The following is a 20,678-nucleotide window of genomic DNA, read 5'->3' as shown; positions in this document are numbered from 1 at the left end:
CGAGAAACTCTGCCCGTGACATAGGCCGAGAGGTAAAACAAACTTCCTCAGCCCAGACCTACAGTGGTAAGTGGCAGAGAGTGGGATATTTTTTTTTTAATCCCTTGACTCCTTCTGTGTCAACAGACATTCCCCAAATAAAAAAAAACCTGACTCTCGGAGAATGAGTGTACAACTGGTAAATAGTCGCTGATATTTCAGTCAGATGTCTAGCTAGCTAGGTAGGTCAAGGGCTCTTGCTATAGCTTGCTGGCTAGAAGGATGAAGTTAGAAGCTAACGTTGAACAGAGCATGACCTCAGCAGGAGCAGTTGACTAAAATTAAGCTTGCTATAATCAAAGGATGGGCTATTATAAGTTCTCATAACAAAATACATTTTCTTTACAGAGAGTAGTGAGATAGAAAGTGATGAGTCAGGCTGCAATGAAGGAGGCAAAGGAGATACACAGAGAGAGGAAGCATTGAAGCAAGCAGGGAGAGAGGTTAGTAGTACAGTGGTTCCCAAACTTGGGGTCCCCTAAAATGTAAATAGGGTCTCATGAGAATCTTTAATGTTATCAAACACAATAACTTGTTTCTCTTCAAATGGGTATAGGATACAACATTTTAGAGTCAACTAAGGGCTTTTTACACTGTTAAAATTCGCTTTCATGTCATTGTGTTGGGAGAGCCTATGGGACCTAACATTTAGTGAAATATATAGAGAATTTAAATATAAAGACAATGTAATATTATTATAATGTGCACTGAACAAAAATATAAACGCAACATGCAACAATTTCAAAGATTTTACTGAGTTACAATTCGTGTAAGGAAATCAGTCAACATCATCAGTACTGACATATCACTCATGTATGTAGTAAATAAGTAGTGAAACACGTATTATTGAGTAGAACTTGTAAGGTAGTGATGAATAGTACGTTTTTAGTTTTTTTACGAGATTGTGGCAATATACTGCTATCTGGTGGCGACTAGAACAATTGCATAATAGGAACTATTACAAATTGATGGTCCTTGAAAATAAATACTAGTGCTTGAAAAAGTACTTGAAAGTCCTTGAATTTGACTTGCCATTGTCTGTACGAACCCCGTCATACGAAATGTATGATGGACATCGACAAATGAAAGAAACATAACGTATCATGCTAAATGGTTTGTCCTGGATTTACTATCAAAATAATACAAAATGCTCTGAGACCAGGTTGCAACTTTTGATCTACACCTCTACCCTTTCACAAACACAGGCATAAAATGCAAATATCTTTAATTTGTTTTGTTAATAACTACCACTTAAGTCATATACACATACAACACATTTAATAAATGTAGTTATATAGTTTCTTTAGTGAGTGCAGACCATTGCTGCATCTCTAGGGCCCCCTCTGAAATATTATAATTAGTAATACATTTTAGTCATTTAGCAGACACTCGTATCCAGAATGACTTACAGTAGTGAGTGCATACATTTTCGTGCTGGTCCCCCCCCCTCTTTGGGAATCGAACCCACAGCCCTGGCGTGGCAAGTACACGGGACCATAATGTATGTGGGCTACTTCATATAACCATAAATCAATGATATTGACTTATAGAATAATAGATGAGAGCACATGCTTAACTGTGCAAAAGGACCATGGTCAGCTAGCTAGTCAACAAATGACAGGACATTTATATAATTAACCTAATTGTCTTAATTGGAAATTCATTCCAGATAGTTATTGGAAACACTATGGGTTGTTTCCCAGAGACAGATTGAGCCTTGTCCTGGACCGAAAAGCAAGCTCAATTGAGAATCTACATTGACAGTGCTTTTTATATAATAATAATAATATATGCCATTTAGCAGATGCTTTTATCCAAAGCGACTTAGTCATGCATGCATACAGTACATTTTATGTATGGGTGGTCCCGGGAATCAAACCCACTATCCTGGCATGCAACTGCCAACTGAGCTACAGAGGACTAGATTTAGCCTAATCTCACATGAGGTTGGTGGCACCTTAATTGGGGAGGACGGGCTTGTGGTAATGGCAGTTGCAGAACAGGTGTTTGATGCCATTCCATTTGCTCCATTCCGGCCATTATTATGGGCCATTCTCCCCTCAGCAGCCTCCTGTGCCTAATCTGTGTCCAGAAAACCAGTCCTTTTGAGTGTGTTAAATGCAAGCCTACAAGATTATGTGGTATTTACTCTTTTATAAAGAGAGCTTCTTCAACCTCCTGTCATTTCACAATGAATAATCTTCTGAGAGAAATGTAAAGTGCATTGTGATGGTAGGGCTGTGTGTTCGGTTGTTTGTTCTTCCAATGATAATATATTTGTTTGTTGTAGCCTAATTCTATTGTACCATGCAGGTTAGAACTAGCCTGGCTGCCAGTCTGTTTCTGTTTCTGCTCTCTTGTCATGTCTGTCACCCAGGCTATACAACATGTTAATATCCATACATACAGGAGTACAATAGGACCAAACAATATTATGACAGACTTAAATGTGATAAAGTATACACAACGAACACACAATATAAAAGCACAATTGTTCATCAGCCACATGTAGATTATGTCCCTTTTAAACATTTGTCCTTGTATTGAAACAGCGAGGATGAGTTTGGTTGGCAAAAATGTCTCGGACCAAGGAAATAGGCATCCTGTGTATAGCCTCAATTCCAGGCTTCCTTACGACTAACGAGACTTGGGAGTATGGTGATGTGAGACTTGATCCTTTAAGACTTCCTTGATCATAATCATTACTGTGTTGTGCAGCCTGATTGCCCTTGTGCTTCTGTCTCAATCCACTTCTTCTCAATCTCTACCTATAAAAGGACAGACGGATACGGTTCAGTTTCATTAGGTACGGAATAATCACTAGGGCATGACAACGATAGAAGATTTTGCTACACTACAGCACATACACTATAGGACCAGCCTAGGCAAGGTCAGCTGGTGTCACAGTAATAACTACAGTATAAAAAATACCCTGTACCCTTAATCACAAAGCATGATTCTGCTTGGGAAACAGATTGAAATAGAAACTAACAAAATGAAGTCTACAACAGCATTATAGATATTAAACAGCCAAAAAAATACTAAACAGTATAGATATTAAACTTGTTAACTAATAATATCTCAGGCCTTACCTGACAATGATAGTGGGTCCTACTGGTGACATGTTTCTGAGGCTGAATGTCACTCTCTGTGCCCAGTGACTTCACTCTGGTCTGTGAAACCACGGCCCCCACCATGTCACACTCCATTGTGACAAACGGGTACCAGTCACTGGGGATCTCCTGGTCTGAACCAAGCTCTAACTTACAGGAGAAGGTATGGGGATGGTCCACTGCTGTGAGGTAAAAATGAGAATGTGTAGTTAGTGCTCCCCCAAGTGGTAGAGATTGCTATGAGCAGAATCTGAAAGATACATGTTTCCATCCTCTGGCACAATGCAAACAAATCACTGTAACATCAGTCAATTGGAATTTAATATTTAGCCAAGCAATAGTATAACAAACCATATTACTATAAATAATATTTATTGTAGCTAAACTGATTAAGGAACATAAGTTACATTTCACATAGAATATTTGGAAACATATTTCGGTAAGTTGTAAATGTAACATGTAAAATAAAGCCAATATTGTCAGAATAAGCCACCATTCCATATGAAAATAGATCAATAGACCGCCATTATCAATAGACAGCCAAAACTCCTCCTCTTAGTCCTTACCCATGTTCTTAGCAGGCAGTCTGTCGATCCTCCACACGATGGCTGAGTACACATTCTCATACTTGACCGTCCCCACGGTAACCTGCATGACTGGCTGTGACTCTGAAGCGCTGACTGACCCCAGACACGCGTTCCGGTTCATCCTGGCCGTCAGTGACTTACGCCGTAGCAACGTCACTGTACGCGACACCTTCACCCAGTCCCCCGGTACCGGCACACGGATCAAGACATTCTCGCAGAGTGGCTGAGTCTCCGACACTCCGATAAATGACGGGAAGATAGCTGACATGTTGAGAAAGGCTTGGAGTTCCACGTAGGCCCCTTGGACAGTCACCACAGCTTTGACGGAGAAGGGCAGCTCGGTACTTCCCAGGGCTAATGTCTTGTAGCGCATCAGTTCTACTCTACAGGCGTCCGGAGGAGAGAACTTGAGCAGCCGGGACCTGTGGAACTCCAAGTCGTTGATGCACTTGTGGAAGTGGCAGTCGCTGATCTCCATCCAGCCCTCCAGGAGGTCATCCTGAAAGACCACAATGGCAATTAGAAGACCACAATGGAAATAGACCTATCTTGATTTTTTGGGTAATCCTGGATGATTTTACTTATGTTAAAATTGTATGTTTGTGTTGATGGGTGTTAAAATTGTGCATTGATGTGCGTGTTCAAATTGTATGTTTAGTTGTTATGCATGTTAAATGTTGTGTTTGTGTGTTAATATGCATGTTAAGAAACTAATACTAAACCTCCTCGGAGCCAGAGCCGTAGCTGGCGTCGAAGCGGAGAAGCCCCAAGTCGTTGAGAGCCAGGAAGCACTCCCCTGGGCCATTGAGGAACGCCAAGCAGTGGATCCTCGTCATGGCCGCCCGGTCCATCAACACACCGTCCTTGAAAAATGTATCCTCTGATTTTAGCAAATGAGAGGTCGAGTGGCAAAAAAGGATCCCCAAGGGGCATGCAATATATACAAAATAGGAGGTAGGGAATCATTTTTATGTGAAAGATTTTAGGAAAAGACATTCATAGAAATGTATACCCTTATTATTTAGGCTATCAATGTTTTATATAATAAGTAACAGCAATTAATACATTCGTTTTTAATAACGACTGATTTTATAGCAACCCCAGGTGTAAAATAGTAAATAACTGCTACTTCTCAGAGAGAAGTATGGCTGAAAATGCATAACATTGATCTAAAATTGACCCTAGAAATAGTACTGTTAGGAGATCTGGAGAGACCAGGTCAGTCTATTACTAATATAATAATACTTTTAGTAAAAGTATTTATCTTCAGCTCGCAATCTGTGGATTCGATTAGATAGATTGAAATTGTACATTCAACATCACAGCATAGTTGAAAGATATGTGGCGTAGAAATCCGAAGAGGGTGACCAGCAGCGATAGATGGGATGGAAGCTGAGGGTTGGGATGTGGAATTGGAGACAAGTTGGAGTGGAGTTGCTGGGCGGGAGATAGAATGATAGTCAAAGATAAAAGTAAAAAAATAATGTCAAAATAAAACATAATAAAAAGAATGACACTGAGGGGCAGTGTTTTTACAGCTAATGTTGGTTTGCCTGAGGCTGATGTCATGCAGGTGTTTGTACACATCCATATACACACACTCTCATTCAATACACACATATAGGGACACACACGCATGTAAATAGTGCCAGACATGCACTCAAACATAAACAGTTGGCCTTGATGTCCCCTTTTTTTTTTTGCATTGTTTTCTGTTTTCCTTTTTTCACTTTAGTTAATATTCTTGGTTGTTGGTGCATTGGGGGGGTTCTTGGGGGTGGGGAATGGAATTCATTTTTTTTTATTATTATTGGGGGGTGTGGGAGGGGTCTCAGATGGTTGAGGGGCAGCTATTGGGGAACTGTGGGGGGGAGGGGTCTTGGAGGAGTCGGGTCCCTGTTTTTGGCCTTGAGAGATTTGTCGACGTGCCCTTACGCAGGGCATTGACCCTGGATGCTTCTGTGTGGCGCCCTGAATGGGAGTCTGTTGGATGACTGGTGCGGTGAAGTTGTTGAGCGGCTTCACTGCAAGTATATTGTATGTTTTGGATATTCAATTTAAAAAAAAAGTCAAATTAAAAGAACATGTAATAATGCTGAAATACCAATGAACTATCATCGGATGGGGCCACAGTGTCTCCTGACCCCTCCTGTCTCAGACTCCAGTATTTATGCTGCAGTAGTTTGTGTCGGGGGGGCTAGGGTCAGTCTGTCACATCTGGAGTATTTCTCTTGTCTTTTCCGGTGTCCTGTGTGAATTTAAATATGCTCTCTCTAATTCTCTCTTTTTCTCTTTCTTTCTTTCTCTCTCGGAGGACCTGAGCCCTAGAACCATGCCTCAGGACTACCTGACATGATGACTCCTTGCTGTCCCCAGTCCACCTGGCCGTGCTGCTACTCCAGTTTCAACTGTTCTGCCTGCGGCTATGGAACCCTGACCTGTTCACCGGACGTGCTACCTGTCCCAGACCTGCTGTTTTCAACTCTCTAGAGACAGCAGGAGCGGTAGAGATACTCTCAATGATCGGCTATGAAAAGCCAACTGACATTTACTCTTGAGGTGCTGACTTGTTGCACCCTCGACAACTACTGTGATTATTATTATTTGACCATGCTGGTCATTTATGAACATTTGAACATCTTGGCCATGTTCTGTTATAATCTCCACCCGGCACAGCCAGAAGAGGACTGGCCACCCCTCATAGCCTGGTTCCTCGCTAGGTTTCTTCCTAGGTTTTGGCCTTTCTAGGGAGTTTTTCCTAGCCACCGTGCTTCTACACCTGCATTGCTTGCTGTTTGGGGTTTTAGGCTGGGTTTCTGTACAGCACTTTGAGATATCAGCTGATGTAAGAAGGGCTATATAAATACATTTTATTTTATTTGAAACTACACTAGCAAAGTTACATTTCTTGACCAAAATGTGTGTGCTTGCGTCAACTGTCTTACAGTAGTTGTATGGTAGTGGAAGAAGAAGTACATGCACCTTGTCCAGCTGCACCCAGAGGTGGTCTGTGATCTGCAGTGTCATCTCCTGTTCGTCGTAGTGTCTTTTCTGCAACAGCGGTGGCGCCAGCCTGAGAAGCTCCTCCTCCATAGTTTCGAAGAGGTCCTCCATGTCGCTGTGTTCCGTGGTTCCAAACTTCAGCAGCTGCTCCACCTCTGCCTCGTGTGACACCTCCAGCTTCAAATCAAACTTTATGCATTTAAAATCGCAAAACACAGTAAAACAATACGATGACATCTATAACAGTAATATCATTGATTGATTAAACGCTCAAGCTCCAAAGGTGTGTTTTAAATCTGATTTGAAAACCTCAATTGTGCCCCCCCCCATTACCTTGGGGTGGTAGCGCTTCTTCTCTGTGTAAGACACATGCTCCACCTTCACTGTCTGGATCTTGCGAGGCTCTCCGTTGCTCTCCAGCTTGAGATCTGACAACCTGCAGTGAGGCTGCAGCTGGAACTCTTTGAAGGGCTTCTCCAGTCCTTTCTCATAGTACATCTGGAGCACACCTCCAGACAGCAGACGCAGGTAAATGGGGCCCCACTGTCGGGACGACATTCGGTTTTTCTTCTCTGGGATCCTCAGCATTAAAGACCAGCCGTCTCTCTTCTCGCTACGGAACAGACCGTGAGAGACGAAAGCTGGTGATGGTCCCTCCTTGACCGCCTCCCTGTCTCTTACTCCTCTCCTCCCCCCTCTATCCATCCCTACTCCTTCCTCTGTGTCATTGTCTTCCTCAGCCCGCAGCCCCTCCAGCTTGTGGCAGATGTAGGAGTAGGAGCTCTGGAGGTGGTCTGGTCGAGGAGGCTCGTTGCCGTCTTTCGTCCGGATGAAGAAGCGAGGCAGACTAGAACCTCCAGCCTCGGAGTCAGAAGATGAGCTCCCAGAGTCCACGCTATGCCCACCAGCCCCCTCCCAGAATGGGTTGAAATGTCCTGGGTCCCCCTGGAAGGAGGGGAAGGTACTGGGGCCATCGGAGACAGAGACGGAGACGTCACCCTGGGGATGTGTGGTGGTGCCGGTAGTGGTGGCCTGGTCTGGGCCAGGGGGAGAAGAAGAATAAGGCACAGAGGCAGAGGATGAACTGGAAAAACTACGGAAGAAATCGTGCTGATCCCAGGGCCTGCAATGGAAAGGTAACGCGCCGGTAGGAGGAACCTCCCTCACCGGAGTGCAAAGAGGAGTGTTGCAGGGCACACAGGAACTTCCATTGAGGTTAAAGTGCATTGGAGGGGAGCTGGATTCAAGGGAACTGCTGAAGATCCAGGATGGATCTCCGACTGGGGGCAGTATCAGCTTTAGTCCATTGGGACGGGGGATTGTCTTTAACCCTGTCGTTGTCACACTACCTGGGGCTGTCTTCAGGGGTGTAGAGGCAAAGGAAGTGGGTGAACTTGTCTTTGCCCCTGGTGACTTCAGGGGTGTTGAGGCCAACTTTGTCCCACTCTCTGGTATCTTCAAGGGGGTTGAGGCAAAAGAAGGAGACGTAGATGTTCTCCCCTCATCCTCGAAGGTCACCCAGTTTGGATTGTTCACGGAGCACATGGCTTTGGTTGTTTAGTGTCAAGGTTCAAGTCAGCACTTCCTGCTTCTGTTGTTGGCGTTATCCTCAGACTCCGCCACAGGGGTCTTCCCTGCTGAAACACTGAACAGAACATAGTCATAGATTAGAACACAGAGTATCAGCAAATAATATTTTTCTGTAGAATCTACAGTTATTATATATTGATGCATTTGCTTTGAAAGATATCAGGCATCTCTTGTTTACACCAAGAAATTATCCTACAGTGTCCCCTAGTGAGCATTCTGGCCTTAGAGACATCTACAGTTAGTGTTGCCAGATAGGGTCGTTTCATAATCTACATTTGGGCTACTTTTAGTAGATTGGAGGGGGATTTTGGCTCAGTCAGTGCAGTTAGATGATGTCCCCTCTCAGCCAATCGGCGACATTAAATTTCCCACATGACTGTTGGTTTAATTATTTAATGGCTGGTGTGTTGGTATGGTGGCGCGTTTCTTTTTTCCTTTTTATTTGTGGCAATTCAGCAAATAGCTCCAAGTGGAAATATTTACAATGATGCACTTTGTGCTAGGAACAAATTCAAGTAAAATACATAAGAGGGGAGGAAAATTATATAGTACTGCTCTTTGCTGTGTCTAAGTGTCTTGTCAACCACACACACTCCATGTGTTCTCTCACTGGAATTGAGTAGGATAAATATAGAAACACTGAATATGCTAGTGGACACTGCTGAGTAACATTTGGCTAAACGCTACAGCTGCAGCCTTGTTGAATGAAAAGGCAGAGAGGTACAGTTCTGCTCTGTCAGCCACTACCAGAGGAATTGGGGTCAATTTCAATTTGGGTTGAACTTCAGGCATCAGCCCCCTCCTATTCAAAGGTGGTGAAATTTGGAATAAATTGGAGTTGGAATAAAATGTAGGGTTTTGGAACTTGTAGATAAATTGTGATGGATGAAAATACCATGCTCTGGTAGGAAATGTAGAAGATGTTACTGAATTGGAGGGATTGGCACTCGAGCAGAGAACAAATCATCCTCTTTATTCACCATCAGTATGAAGCCATCTGTGATAACTAGGCTGTGGAACACTGGAACAGCTGGTGTGAGGGTTCTGGATTATTTAACAGCTGGTGAGATATGAGGCACAGACACTACTGTGCTGTGGTGTAATGGGAATTGGAAAATCCAAGCATAATGAATGTCCTCATAGGACTTAATTAGTTACACCTCCATATACATACATACATACATACATACATACATACATACTTTTGGTCTTGTAGTATGTATATGGACACCTGCTTGTTGAACATCTCATTCCAAAATCATGGGCATTAATATAGAGTTGGTGCTGCCTTTGCTGCTATAACAGCCTCCACTCTTCTGGGAAGGCTTTCCACTAGATGTTGGAACATTGCTGCAGGGAAATGTTTCCATTCAGCCACAAGAGCATTAGTGAGGTCGTGCGCTGATGTTGAGTGATTAGGTCTGGCTCGCAGTCGGCATTCCAATTCATCCCAAAGGTGTTTGATGGGTTTGAGGTCAGGGTTCTGTGCAGGCCAGTCAAGTTCTTCCACACCAATCTCGACAAACCATTTATGTATGGACCTCGCTTTGTGCACAGGGGCATTGTCATGCTGAAACAGGAAAGGGCCTTCTCCAGATTTGTATGCTGCAGCATTAAGATTTCCCTTCACTGGAACTACGGGGCCTAGCCCGAACAATGAAAAACAGCCCCAGACCAGTATTCCTCCTCACCAACCTTTACAGTTGGCACTATGTATTCGGGCAGGTAGCGTTCTCCAGCCATCTGCCAAACCCAGATTTGTCCGTCGGACTGCCAGATGGTGAAGCGTGATTCATCAATCCAGAAAATGCGTTTCCAATGAGTCCAATGGTGGCGAGCTTTACACCATTCCAGCTGACCCTTGGCATTGCGCATGGTGATCTTAGGCTTGTGTGCGGCTGCTCGGCCATGGAAACCCATTACATGAAGCTCTCGACGAACAGTTCTTGTGCTGACGCTGTTTGGAGCTTGTTAGTGAGTGTTGCAACTGAGGACAGGCGATTTGTACGCGCTTCAGCACTCTGCGTTCCCGTTCTGTGAGCTTGTGTGGCTTACCACTTCGTGGCTGAACCGTTGTCGCTCCTAAACGTTTTCACTTCACAATTACAACACTTACAGTTGAACGGGGCAGTTCTAGCAGTGCGTAAATTTGTAAGGCCATTCTACTGACAATGTTTGTCTATGGAGATTGCATGGCTGTGTGGTCTATTTTTATACACCTGTCTGCAACGGGTGTGGCTGAAATAGCCAAATCCACTCATTTGAAGGGGTGTCCACCTACTTTTGTATATATAGTGTACTGTAAACCTCATTCCCAGACTAATTGCTAGAGAAAGAGCCAGATGGTGGAAAAATCTAATACAATGGTTACTGCATAGCCCATTATGTGGTAGCAGTTTTTTAAGAGCTGTGGAAATATAGCCTGGTCCCAGATCTGATTTGCAAGACATCACTAACAGATCTGGGACCAGGTTATTCGAATTTATAGGCTAGTACATTATCCTGAGCTCTGATGTCATTCATGTCCTCCACCCTAGCCTCGACCCCAGCTGTTAAAGATTTCCAAGTTAGAGAATATGTCAGAATGGAGAGCAGACACGCTGTAATCAACATACCATCTAGCAATTGATTCCCAGTCAACCTCAGCGGCCAATTGTGCCTTGGCTGTGACACGCTGGCAACACTGCTCTTGCCAGCAGCAACAGCAGCAGCAATGACAGTAGTAACATCCAGACAGAGGCAGATCAACTGGTTTCAATCTGTATCTGTCACAGCCACCGACCTCACCACAGAGATAGAGGCCTAACTTACATTACATTTGCCACAGTCAATGGGTTAAATGTAATAGGGCAAGGTTCCCTTGATGCTATAACGAAGTCTATGGATGGAGCTCAGGGGCTGTAGGAACCCAAGGGAGCATCTCAGAGTAGGAATGCTGATCTAGGATCAGTTTTTCATTTTAGATCATAATGAATCAACGGGTATGTTTATTTTACAAATAATTTCCTGCAATTCTACAGTTTGACATGACTTAAAATACCCCTCTAGAGGCATAATAAGGGGTATATGGAGGGGTATTTTGAAAACAGTATAAGTGGAAAGAAAACCGCTAACTTCCTGCATTTCAACACGTTTTGCCATAGGGCAGAGAAAAAAAAATGTACCGTTTTATAGCTGATCTCATGCTATTCACCACATTTTGTCATGAAGATTAGACATCATTTTGTAGTTTTAAAGTTAATTTCCTTCTACTCTACACATTTTGTCATGAGACAGAGACAATGTTGCAGTTTAAGTAACTTTCCAGTGAAAATCTCACTTTTAAAAGTTAATATTCTCTTAACTCATACCCAAATAATGTTGTTGACTCCTCTTATACTCGTGTTTTGTGGCCAACGCATAAGTTGGAGGGAAAAAAACACTTAAAAAGCCCCACCTCAAACGTGTATCTCAAACTGACACTTTAAAAAATGCTTGCTATCTCCTCAGAGGATGATGTCATCCTCCTGAGCAGGATGAGCTGGCCAATCAGTGGTCTACTGACATTAATATTTTTTATGACCGCTATATACGCCCACACCATTCTGTTGTTCGGGTTCGCCCACACCATTCCTACACAGAAAAGCTGCTTTTGAACATACTTAATTACAATTTTTTTGTAAAGATCTATTTTACTCATATTGTAGTTAATTATGTCATATTTCATAGAAATCTGGAAACACTGGACAGTTACTTTATAGGTTGACTTTGGGCAAAAACAACTCCTTTAAACTGTATAACTGATCAATGCACCATCATACCAGGTCAATTAATGCTTAAAAACAAAAAAAAGTTAGGAATAAGATATTTCGCTATAGAAGTGTAATTTCTTACTGATTTCTACAGCTTCCGCCCAAAAACAAATCCTGTGAAATAACATCAACACATACTGGAGAAGTTGCTGTCTAGCTACAAGTGGCTAGCTTAGCAAACAAACTAGCTACATCAGTCGTGGCTTGCATGAGAGCTGGGTCATTAAAATGAGGACCATCCTCTCCCTCCTTCTTATGGACTCACTGAACTGTGGTTTGATCTAGCAGTGCTTCAATAACCTTGTAGACGACAGGCTAAGTAAGCAATGGATCCAGCAGTGCTTCAGCCTTAAAGTCACATTCTGCAATTGTTCCTGCTGTTTAATGGTCATTTAAATTAATCCCATTGATTCAGGCCTGTTGAAATGACAGAATGTGGACTTTAGGGAGGAAGAACCTTGTATTGAGGCTAACTGAACCTTGCTCCAGTCTAATACTGGCAACTCCTGCAGTTCACTTCCAAACAGTACTGCCACCTCCATCAGCCTGTTCCAAAGAGATGGAGCAGAGAAATACCCTGGTCCTAGATGTATTGTCACGCTAGCAGGAGTTCTGACCAGGCTAGCAGCAGGGGGAATGAAAGGTTACTAAATCTACAAAGGCAGAAAAGAACAGACATTCTAATCATTCCTAAGGGACAGAGCAGCATGCACACAGGAAATACCAGCCTACTCTACTGCTTCTGCACAAACATACACCATATATATACACACACACACACACACACACACACACACAGAGCAAACATCAACTCAATGTCAGTCTCGGTCAATGGGTTCACATACACTGTAAATGACAGTGATTACACTGTACTGTACACTACCGTTCAAGAGTTTGGAGTCACTTAGAAATGTCGTTGTTTTTTTAAAGAAAATCACATTTTTGTCCATTAAAATAACATCAAATTGATCAGAAATACAATGTAGGCATTGTTAATGTTGTAAATTACTATTGTAGCTGGAAACGGCAGATTGATCAGCAACCATCACTCCTGTGTTCCAATGGCACGTTGTGTTAGTTAATCATTAGAAAACCTGAAATTGTTAGCACAGCTGAAAACTATTGTTCTGATTTAAAAAGGCAATAAAACTGTCCTTCTTTAGACTAGTTGAGTATCTGGAGCATCAGCATTTGTGGGTTCGATTACAGGCTCAAAATGGCTAGAAACAAAGACCTTTCTTCTGAAACTCGTTAGTCTATTCTTGTTCTGAGAAATGAAGGCTATTCCATGTGAGAAATTGCCAAGAAACTGAAGATCTGGTACAACACTGTGTACTACTCCCTTCGCAGGACAGCGCAAACTGGCCCTAACCAGAATAGAAAGAGGAGTGGGAGGCTCCGGTGCACAACTGAGCAAGAGGACAAGTATATTAGATTGTCTAGTTTGAGAAACAGACGCCTCACAAGTCCTCAACTGGCAGCTTCATTAAATAGTACCCGCAAAACACCAGTCTCAACGTCAACAGTGAAGAGGCGACTCTGGGATGCTGGCCTTCTAGGCAGAGTTCCTCTGTCCAGTGTGTGTTCTTTTGCCCATCTTAATATTTTCTTTTTATTGGCCAGTCTGAGATATGGCTTTTTCGTTGCAACTCTGCGTAGAAGGCCAGCATCACGGAGTCGCCTCTTCACTGTTGACGTTGAGACTGGTGTTTTGCGGATACTATTTAATGAAGCTGCCAGTTGAGGACACAAAATGTAATCTGTGTCCGGAAACCACCCCTTACTATATGAAACTCTTTTGTCGGCAGGTAGCCTAGCGGTTAAGATAGTTGGGCCAGTAACAAAGTTCACTGGTTGAATCCCCGAACCGACTAGGTGAAAAATCTGGCGATGTGCCCTTGAGCAAGGCACTTAACCCTAATTGCTCATGTAAGTTGCTTTGGATAAAAGTGTCTGCTAAATGACTAAAATGTAAATGTTGTAAGGGCAAGCATCCTCAGTGGTCTAATAACTAAATAAGAAGTATATGTTCATAATGTTCGCATGATATGATAGCTCACTTTCCAGTAATGTTTGTCTCACATGATATAAATCATCCTTTTATAATGACTTGAAGTGGGAGAAAGACAGCCCTTGTCCCCATGAATCAAGATATAGTGAGACGCCAAGTCCAAAGCACCTACAAGATAGCTATTGAACTTTTTAACTCTAGGTTATGTATTTTCTGGCAGAGACTCTTTCCAAACAGTCACAAGACAATGACTTGATGAGTGAGACAAAAAAGCTGAATTTAGAAAAGAGATGTGACTTCCCTTGTTAAATAAAGAACTGTCTGGTTGTCTAGTCTTTAAAACTATGTCAGATACTTGCTGCAGAAGTGAGTTGAGTGAGTCACAGACCGATTTATTTTCTTACTTGATCCATAGCTATTCCTACTTGCATCCATAGCTTTGTCTATGAATTATTTGAGAGTGGTAACATTTCTCCAGCCCCATCACTCAGCTGTTTATCAAAAGAAGTGGTCATATTCCAGATTGCCCCTTTAAAGGTTGTCATCGTGACCTTATTTAACGTGTTCAGCCAGTGGAAATGTACATGAATGCCTATTAGACTACTGTCTTCTTGAGCGTTTTATAGTATCGTATTTGCTTCCGAACTTTGAAAGAATACTTAATAGCAGAATAAACAATGTAATCTGGAATCAAATACTCCCTGCTATGACTAAAGAAGAGATTAATGCCCCCTACAAGTGCTGCTGTGCCCTGCTATGCCCCCTGCTACTTTGCTGAATTCACGCATTTGAACAGGGAATAAAATATAGTTCCTACAGTACCTTTGCAAAAATGGTGTCGTTTGTGAAGTTCTGGGTATTCTTATGATGTCTCTTTCCCATCTTGATTATGACCAAATGTAAACAGAGTGTTGATGTAAACATAAGATAAACACTCTATGATCTGTAGATCTTGATAATGCCTTTATAGCCATCAGTGTTGACCCTGTGCTGACACCGTGTCCTCTAGACGTCCCACAGGCAACTTAGATCAGCATGGCTTGATTAGAACAAATCAATGACTTGATAAAAGGGCCAATCTGCAGGTCGAATGAAAACAAAGGGGACACAGCTGAGGGATGGCGCTGGAGAAATGTAACCACTCAAACTCCTGAACAGATCAGCTTTAATATTGCCGATATACTGAACAAAAATACAAACGCAACATGTAAAGTGTTGGTCCCATGTTTCATAAGCTGAAATAAAAGATCCCAGAAATTTTCCATATGCACAAAAGCTTATTTCTCGCAACTTTTCTACACAAATTTGTTTACATCCGTTTTAGTGAGCATTTCTCCTTTGCCAAGATAATTAATCCACCAGACAGATGTGGCATATCAAGAAGATGATTAAACAGCATGATCATTACACAGGTGCACCTTGTGCTGGGGGCAATAAAAGGCCACTCTAAAATGTGCAGTTTTGTCACACAACACAATGCCACAGATGTCTCAAGTTTTGAGGGATCGTGCAGTTGGCATGCTGACAGCAGGAATGTCCACCAGAGCTGTTGCCAGAGAATTTAATGTTCATTTCTCTACCATAACCTGCCTCCAACGTCATTTTAGAGAATTTGGCAGTATGTCCAACCGGCCTCGCAACCGCAGACCACATGTAACCACGCCAGCCCAGGACATCCACATCCGGCTTCTTCACCTGCGGGATCATCTGAGACCAGCCACCTGGACAGCTGATGAAACTGTGGGTATGCACAACCAAATAATTTTTGCACAAACTGTCAGAAACCATCTCAGGGAAGCTCATCTGCATGCTCATCGTCCTCACCAGGGTCTTAACTGACTGCAGTCCGGCGTTGTAACCGACTTCAGTGGGCAAATGCTCATCTTCGATGGCCACTGGCACGCTGGAGAAGTGTGCTCTTCATGGATGAATCCCAGTTTCAACTGTACCGGGTAAATGGCAGACAGTGTCTATGGCGTCGTGTGGGCGAGCGGTTTGCTGATGTCAACGTTATGACAGATTGCCCCATGGTGGCATTGGGGTTATAGTATGGGCAGGCATAAGCTACAGACAACAAACACAATTGCATTTTATCGACGACAATTTGAATGCACAGAGATACCGTGATGAGATCCTGAGGCCCATTCATCCACTGCCATCACCTCATGTTTCAGCATGATAATGCACGGCACCATGTCACAAGGATCTGTACACAATTCCTGGAAGTTGAAAATGTCCCAGTTCTTCCATATCCTGCATACTCACCAGACATATCACATATTAAGCATGTTTGGGATGCTCTGGTTTGACGTGTACGACAGCGTGTTCCAGTTCCAGACAACATCCAGCAACTTCGCACAGCCATTGAAGAGTGGGACAACATTCCACTGGCCACAATCAACAGTCTGATCAACTCTATGCAAAGGACATGTGTCGTGCTGCATGAGGAAAATGGTGGTCACACCAGATACTCACTGGTTATTTGATCCAGAAGTAAACTAACGGACAAGAATACTTCTATTTACAGCTATTTTCCCTTACATCTATGGTATCTGTAGTTAAATAATTATACCTATTCCTAATTTCCTCTTCAAGTGCTTGATTTTCACCCATAGCGGCCAATCCACCATCATTCTGATCTTAACCCCTATCATGGTCCAACCCTCCGATGTCCACACATTAGCCCATCTTTCCCTGTATAATGCCATTTTGCAATTTCCTTTTGCAATACATCCCTCCATTTTACTATGATGTCTTACAAGGGTCCTGAACCTCCCTATTTGTAAAATGTCTACCGATATTGCCCTAAAACTAAATACTTTACCCAAGAGTATAATGATATTTCCCATTGACTGATCGTGGTTTTTCAGATCCCCCTAACAATACAGTTTTCAGGTCCATCTGAACCCTGATATTATGACATAACCATTCCGTGACCTGACACCAAAAGCCAGCAACTGATGGACAGTGCCAGAAAATATTTTCTATTGATTCTGTTTCCTCGTGGCAAAGTCTACACAAGGCTGACTTTTCAATGCCCCATATATTTTTATATATATAAAAAAAATGTTTTGGAAATGTAACCTTTATTTAACTAGGCAAGTCAGTGAAGAACAAATTCTTATTTACAATGACGACCTACCAAGGCCAAACCCGGACGATGTTGTGCCAATTGTGTGCCACCCTATGGGACTCACAATCACGGCCGGATGTGATACAGCCTGGATTCAAACCAGGGACTGTAGTAACGCCTCTTGCACTGAGATGCAGTGCCTTAGACCGCTGTGCCACTCTGGAGCAAAGGATCTTAATTTGAGCCAGTTTGCTACAGCAGGAAAATAATCCAGCAGCAACAGGAAATGTGAAATATTATGTGGATTATATTTAATGACCATTCTTGTAGGGGTTTATGCATTTTTCGGAAGGGTACATTTCATATTGGAAATTACAAACTTCAGAAGCCTTTTAAAACCTCAAATAATATGTTACAAGTTAATACAAGTTAAATATTTCCTGCATTTAAGGAAAGTAATCCTGCAACAGGGTGATCAAATTCAGATCCTACATTTAAGTTACAACTACTATTGTTTATCAACCAATAAATGCTTAGCAGGCACTATGTGTGGATACCATCCTGTTTTAAAAGCGTCTCTGCTATAGCTGTAGCTGACGTATTGCTTTTGAGTGACATAAGCCAAGTCTATATGTCCAGTGTACAAGAATGTATATTTGAGTGGCATCTGACCTAGTGGTTTGAAGATTGACATATAATGAGACAACAAAATGCTGCATTTTGGTCCTACGGCATCCTTCTGTGAAACGGTGCATAGCGACAATCGTTGTTTTTCCATGTTTTGCTACAACGCAGACTGTGCATTGGTCTCGGTAACAATTCAACCGTGCTGTGATCGTCCATGACTCATTACCGCCGGAGGAACTCTGGTCTCAACATCAGGACAGGAACGATGTTGTTTTGCAAGGCAATGTCACGAAAGGAGAATGAGGCTATCCTACCAGTGCATTTGTTGTATTGTCATTCGACCTATGACTTTCGTTGTAGTTTGTCAGCAAAGAATGACTGTTTTTTTTTTTAAATGGTTAATTATATGCTACCGTTATAAACCCAAATTCCACTCGTGGTCAAGATTTGCCACTAAGAATATAATACCATTTTTATAGAATAAACAACTTTGCACAGTGTGTGGTAACAAGTTGTCCCCAAAACAGAAGTTAGCTATTGTTGTAGCCTTGCTTGCTTCTTCTACAGTAGGTTGTTTTGACGGAGCAAGGAGATGGAAGTTGTCAATTGACTCTCTGGTGGAAACTTGCAACGAAACAAAAAAATACTCACGTTCTACACAAATCCCGAAATAACAACAATCAGGTCATGATTCTTATTTTCCGTTAAAACAGCATAAATCCCAATATGCGAGGCCGACAGGTTTCTCTCAAAATGGCAGAGGGAGAGAGAAAATGCAGCCGATTTGCTATCCCCTTTCAGCCCTCCCGTTAACGGGACGTCCCTGCTAGAGAAATTAAGTGGAGCGAGTGAAGGAATGAACGGAGGATGCCCATATTCTCCTCCCACATCTCATCTGGCCGAATGATGACGATGCTTTTGGTGTGACAGGGAGTTTGTTTTTGCCAATGTTATGAGTGGCCGGTGAAGTAGACAAAGCTTATGGTTGGCTACAATAACACACACGATAAAACATCAGGCTACAATGTTGCGAGCGCAAAGAGCCATTAGCCCACTGCAACATTACGAGTAGATAGCCTAGTTGGAAGCTTTATGAATATATTTTTTTGTTGATTTCCACCAACTAAGTAAAACGGTAATGAATAAGTAGTAAAGCACATTCTAGACATTCTGACTCTTTTTTTTACGTTCCAGGTGAGACATTTAGAAGTTGGATTAGGACAAGGACAGGGTTGTCTGTCAAAGAACCTCGTTCCACCCCAGTCAACTCACTCACACACTGATTAGGACAAGGTTGCCTGTCAATGAACCTCTTCCCTAGCCCTGTCAACTTGTTTACATCACAGTAGGCTAGGCCTAGTTACAAGCTATGGAGACTGGAGAGACTATAAATTATGACCAAAGAGAAAAATCTGAAGTGAGAGAGAAAGAGAAGGAAAGAGATTTGACCGGAGATGGAGAGTTAGAGCTGAATTCTGGCAGACATGTTCATATGACTCCATGATAAAAAGGGTGGTGGTTCACACAGTGACAGGTCTGATGCTAGGGTGGGACAATAAGGCTTGGATGACTAGAGATTACTCACCAAGGGAGGGGTCAGCGGTAGGATGGGAGATAATTAAAGAGTTGAAGATAACTGTCATTGAAGTGCTTTCATCTGGAGCTGGTCCAGACAAGAATCACACTCACTCACTCACTCACTCACTCACTCACTCACTCACTCACTCACTCACTCACTCACTCACACACACAAGCAAGCAAAAGTACACGCATGCAAAAGGGCTCTCGCGCACACACAAACACACTAAATTAAACCAATATCAACACAAACTGAAGTGGTTTTCCTCTGTTCCCCGGGCGCCGAAGACGCGGTTGTCGATTAAGGCAGCTCCCTGCACCTCTGATTCAGAGGGGTTGGGTTAAATGCGGAAGACATTCAGTTGTACAACTAACTAGGTATCCCCCTTTCCTTTCTGTTCTGTGTGATAAAAGATGAGTGGAGGAGGGGGGATAAACGGGATAACATAGCACTTTTCACAGAGGGGAGGAGGAGGATGGCTATGGGGTTATGGCCAACCTTCGCCTAACACAATACAAGGTCATTTTGCCCCTTGGGAACAGACCCAAAACGAACACAATGCAAACAGAGAGAGGTAGTATTTGGATGAGAACATTGTCACAGAGAGAGAAAAGGTAGTAGTTAGATGAGGACATTCAAACACAGAGAGAGAGAAGAGAGGTAGTAGTTGGATGAGAACATTCAGTCACAGAGAGAGAGAAGGGCGGCAGGTAGCCTAGTGTTTAGAGTGTTGGGCCAGTAACCGAAAGGTTGCTGGATCGAATCCCCGAGCTGACAAGGAAAAAATATGTAGTTAAGCCCCTGAGCAAGGCAGTTAACCCACTGTTCCCCGGGTGCCGAAGACATGGATGTCGATTAAGGCAGCTCTGATTGAGGGGTTGGGTTAAATGCGGAAGTCGAATACATTCAGTTGGACAACTGACTAGGTATCCCCCTTTCCCTAGTAGTTGGATGAGAACATTCAGTCACAGAGAGAAAAGAGAAGTAGTAATTGGATGAGAACATTCAGTAAGAGATGGAGAGGACAGAGCGAGAGGAGTATTTGGATGAAAACATTCAGTCACAGAGAGAAAAGAGAAGTAGTAATTGGATGAGAACATTCAGTAAGAGATGGAGAGGACAGAGCGAGAGGAGTATTGGGATGAGAACACCCAGTCAGTGGGCCAAGGGCAGACTGACAACACGAATGTGATCAGGGTTTATCCTGTTCTTTGCTGAAGAAGTAACAGTGCAGCTGGCAACAGAAGTCTGTAAGGGCCATCATC

At 42.8% G+C, this 20,678-nt stretch overlaps 1 protein-coding gene across 1 annotated transcript; it reads right to left on the bottom strand.

Annotated features, from left to right (window-relative positions):
- Window positions 1–775: 775 nt before the first annotated feature.
- LOC106589740 (stonin-1) lies at window positions 776–18,735 on the bottom strand. Its single transcript, XM_014180028.2, has 7 exons — window positions 18,486–18,735; window positions 7,076–8,387; window positions 6,722–6,919; window positions 4,462–4,602; window positions 3,719–4,238; window positions 3,132–3,334; window positions 776–2,807 (listed from the first exon to the last, which is right to left on the bottom strand). Exons 2-7 carry the CDS (start codon window positions 8,285–8,287, stop codon window positions 2,742–2,744), a joined length of 2,340 nt encoding a protein of 779 aa, XP_014035503.1. The 5' UTR covers window positions 8,288–8,387; window positions 18,486–18,735; the 3' UTR covers window positions 776–2,741.
- Window positions 18,736–20,678: the final 1,943 nt, after the last annotated feature.

The sequence above is a fragment of the Salmo salar genome, chromosome ssa28 (genome assembly GCF_905237065.1).
Source record: "Salmo salar chromosome ssa28, Ssal_v3.1, whole genome shotgun sequence".
In the NCBI taxonomy this organism is placed as follows: domain Eukaryota; kingdom Metazoa; phylum Chordata; class Actinopteri; order Salmoniformes; family Salmonidae; genus Salmo; species Salmo salar.
The sequence above is the reverse complement of the archived record's forward strand: the minus strand, read 5'-3'. Positions and strand labels throughout refer to the sequence as shown.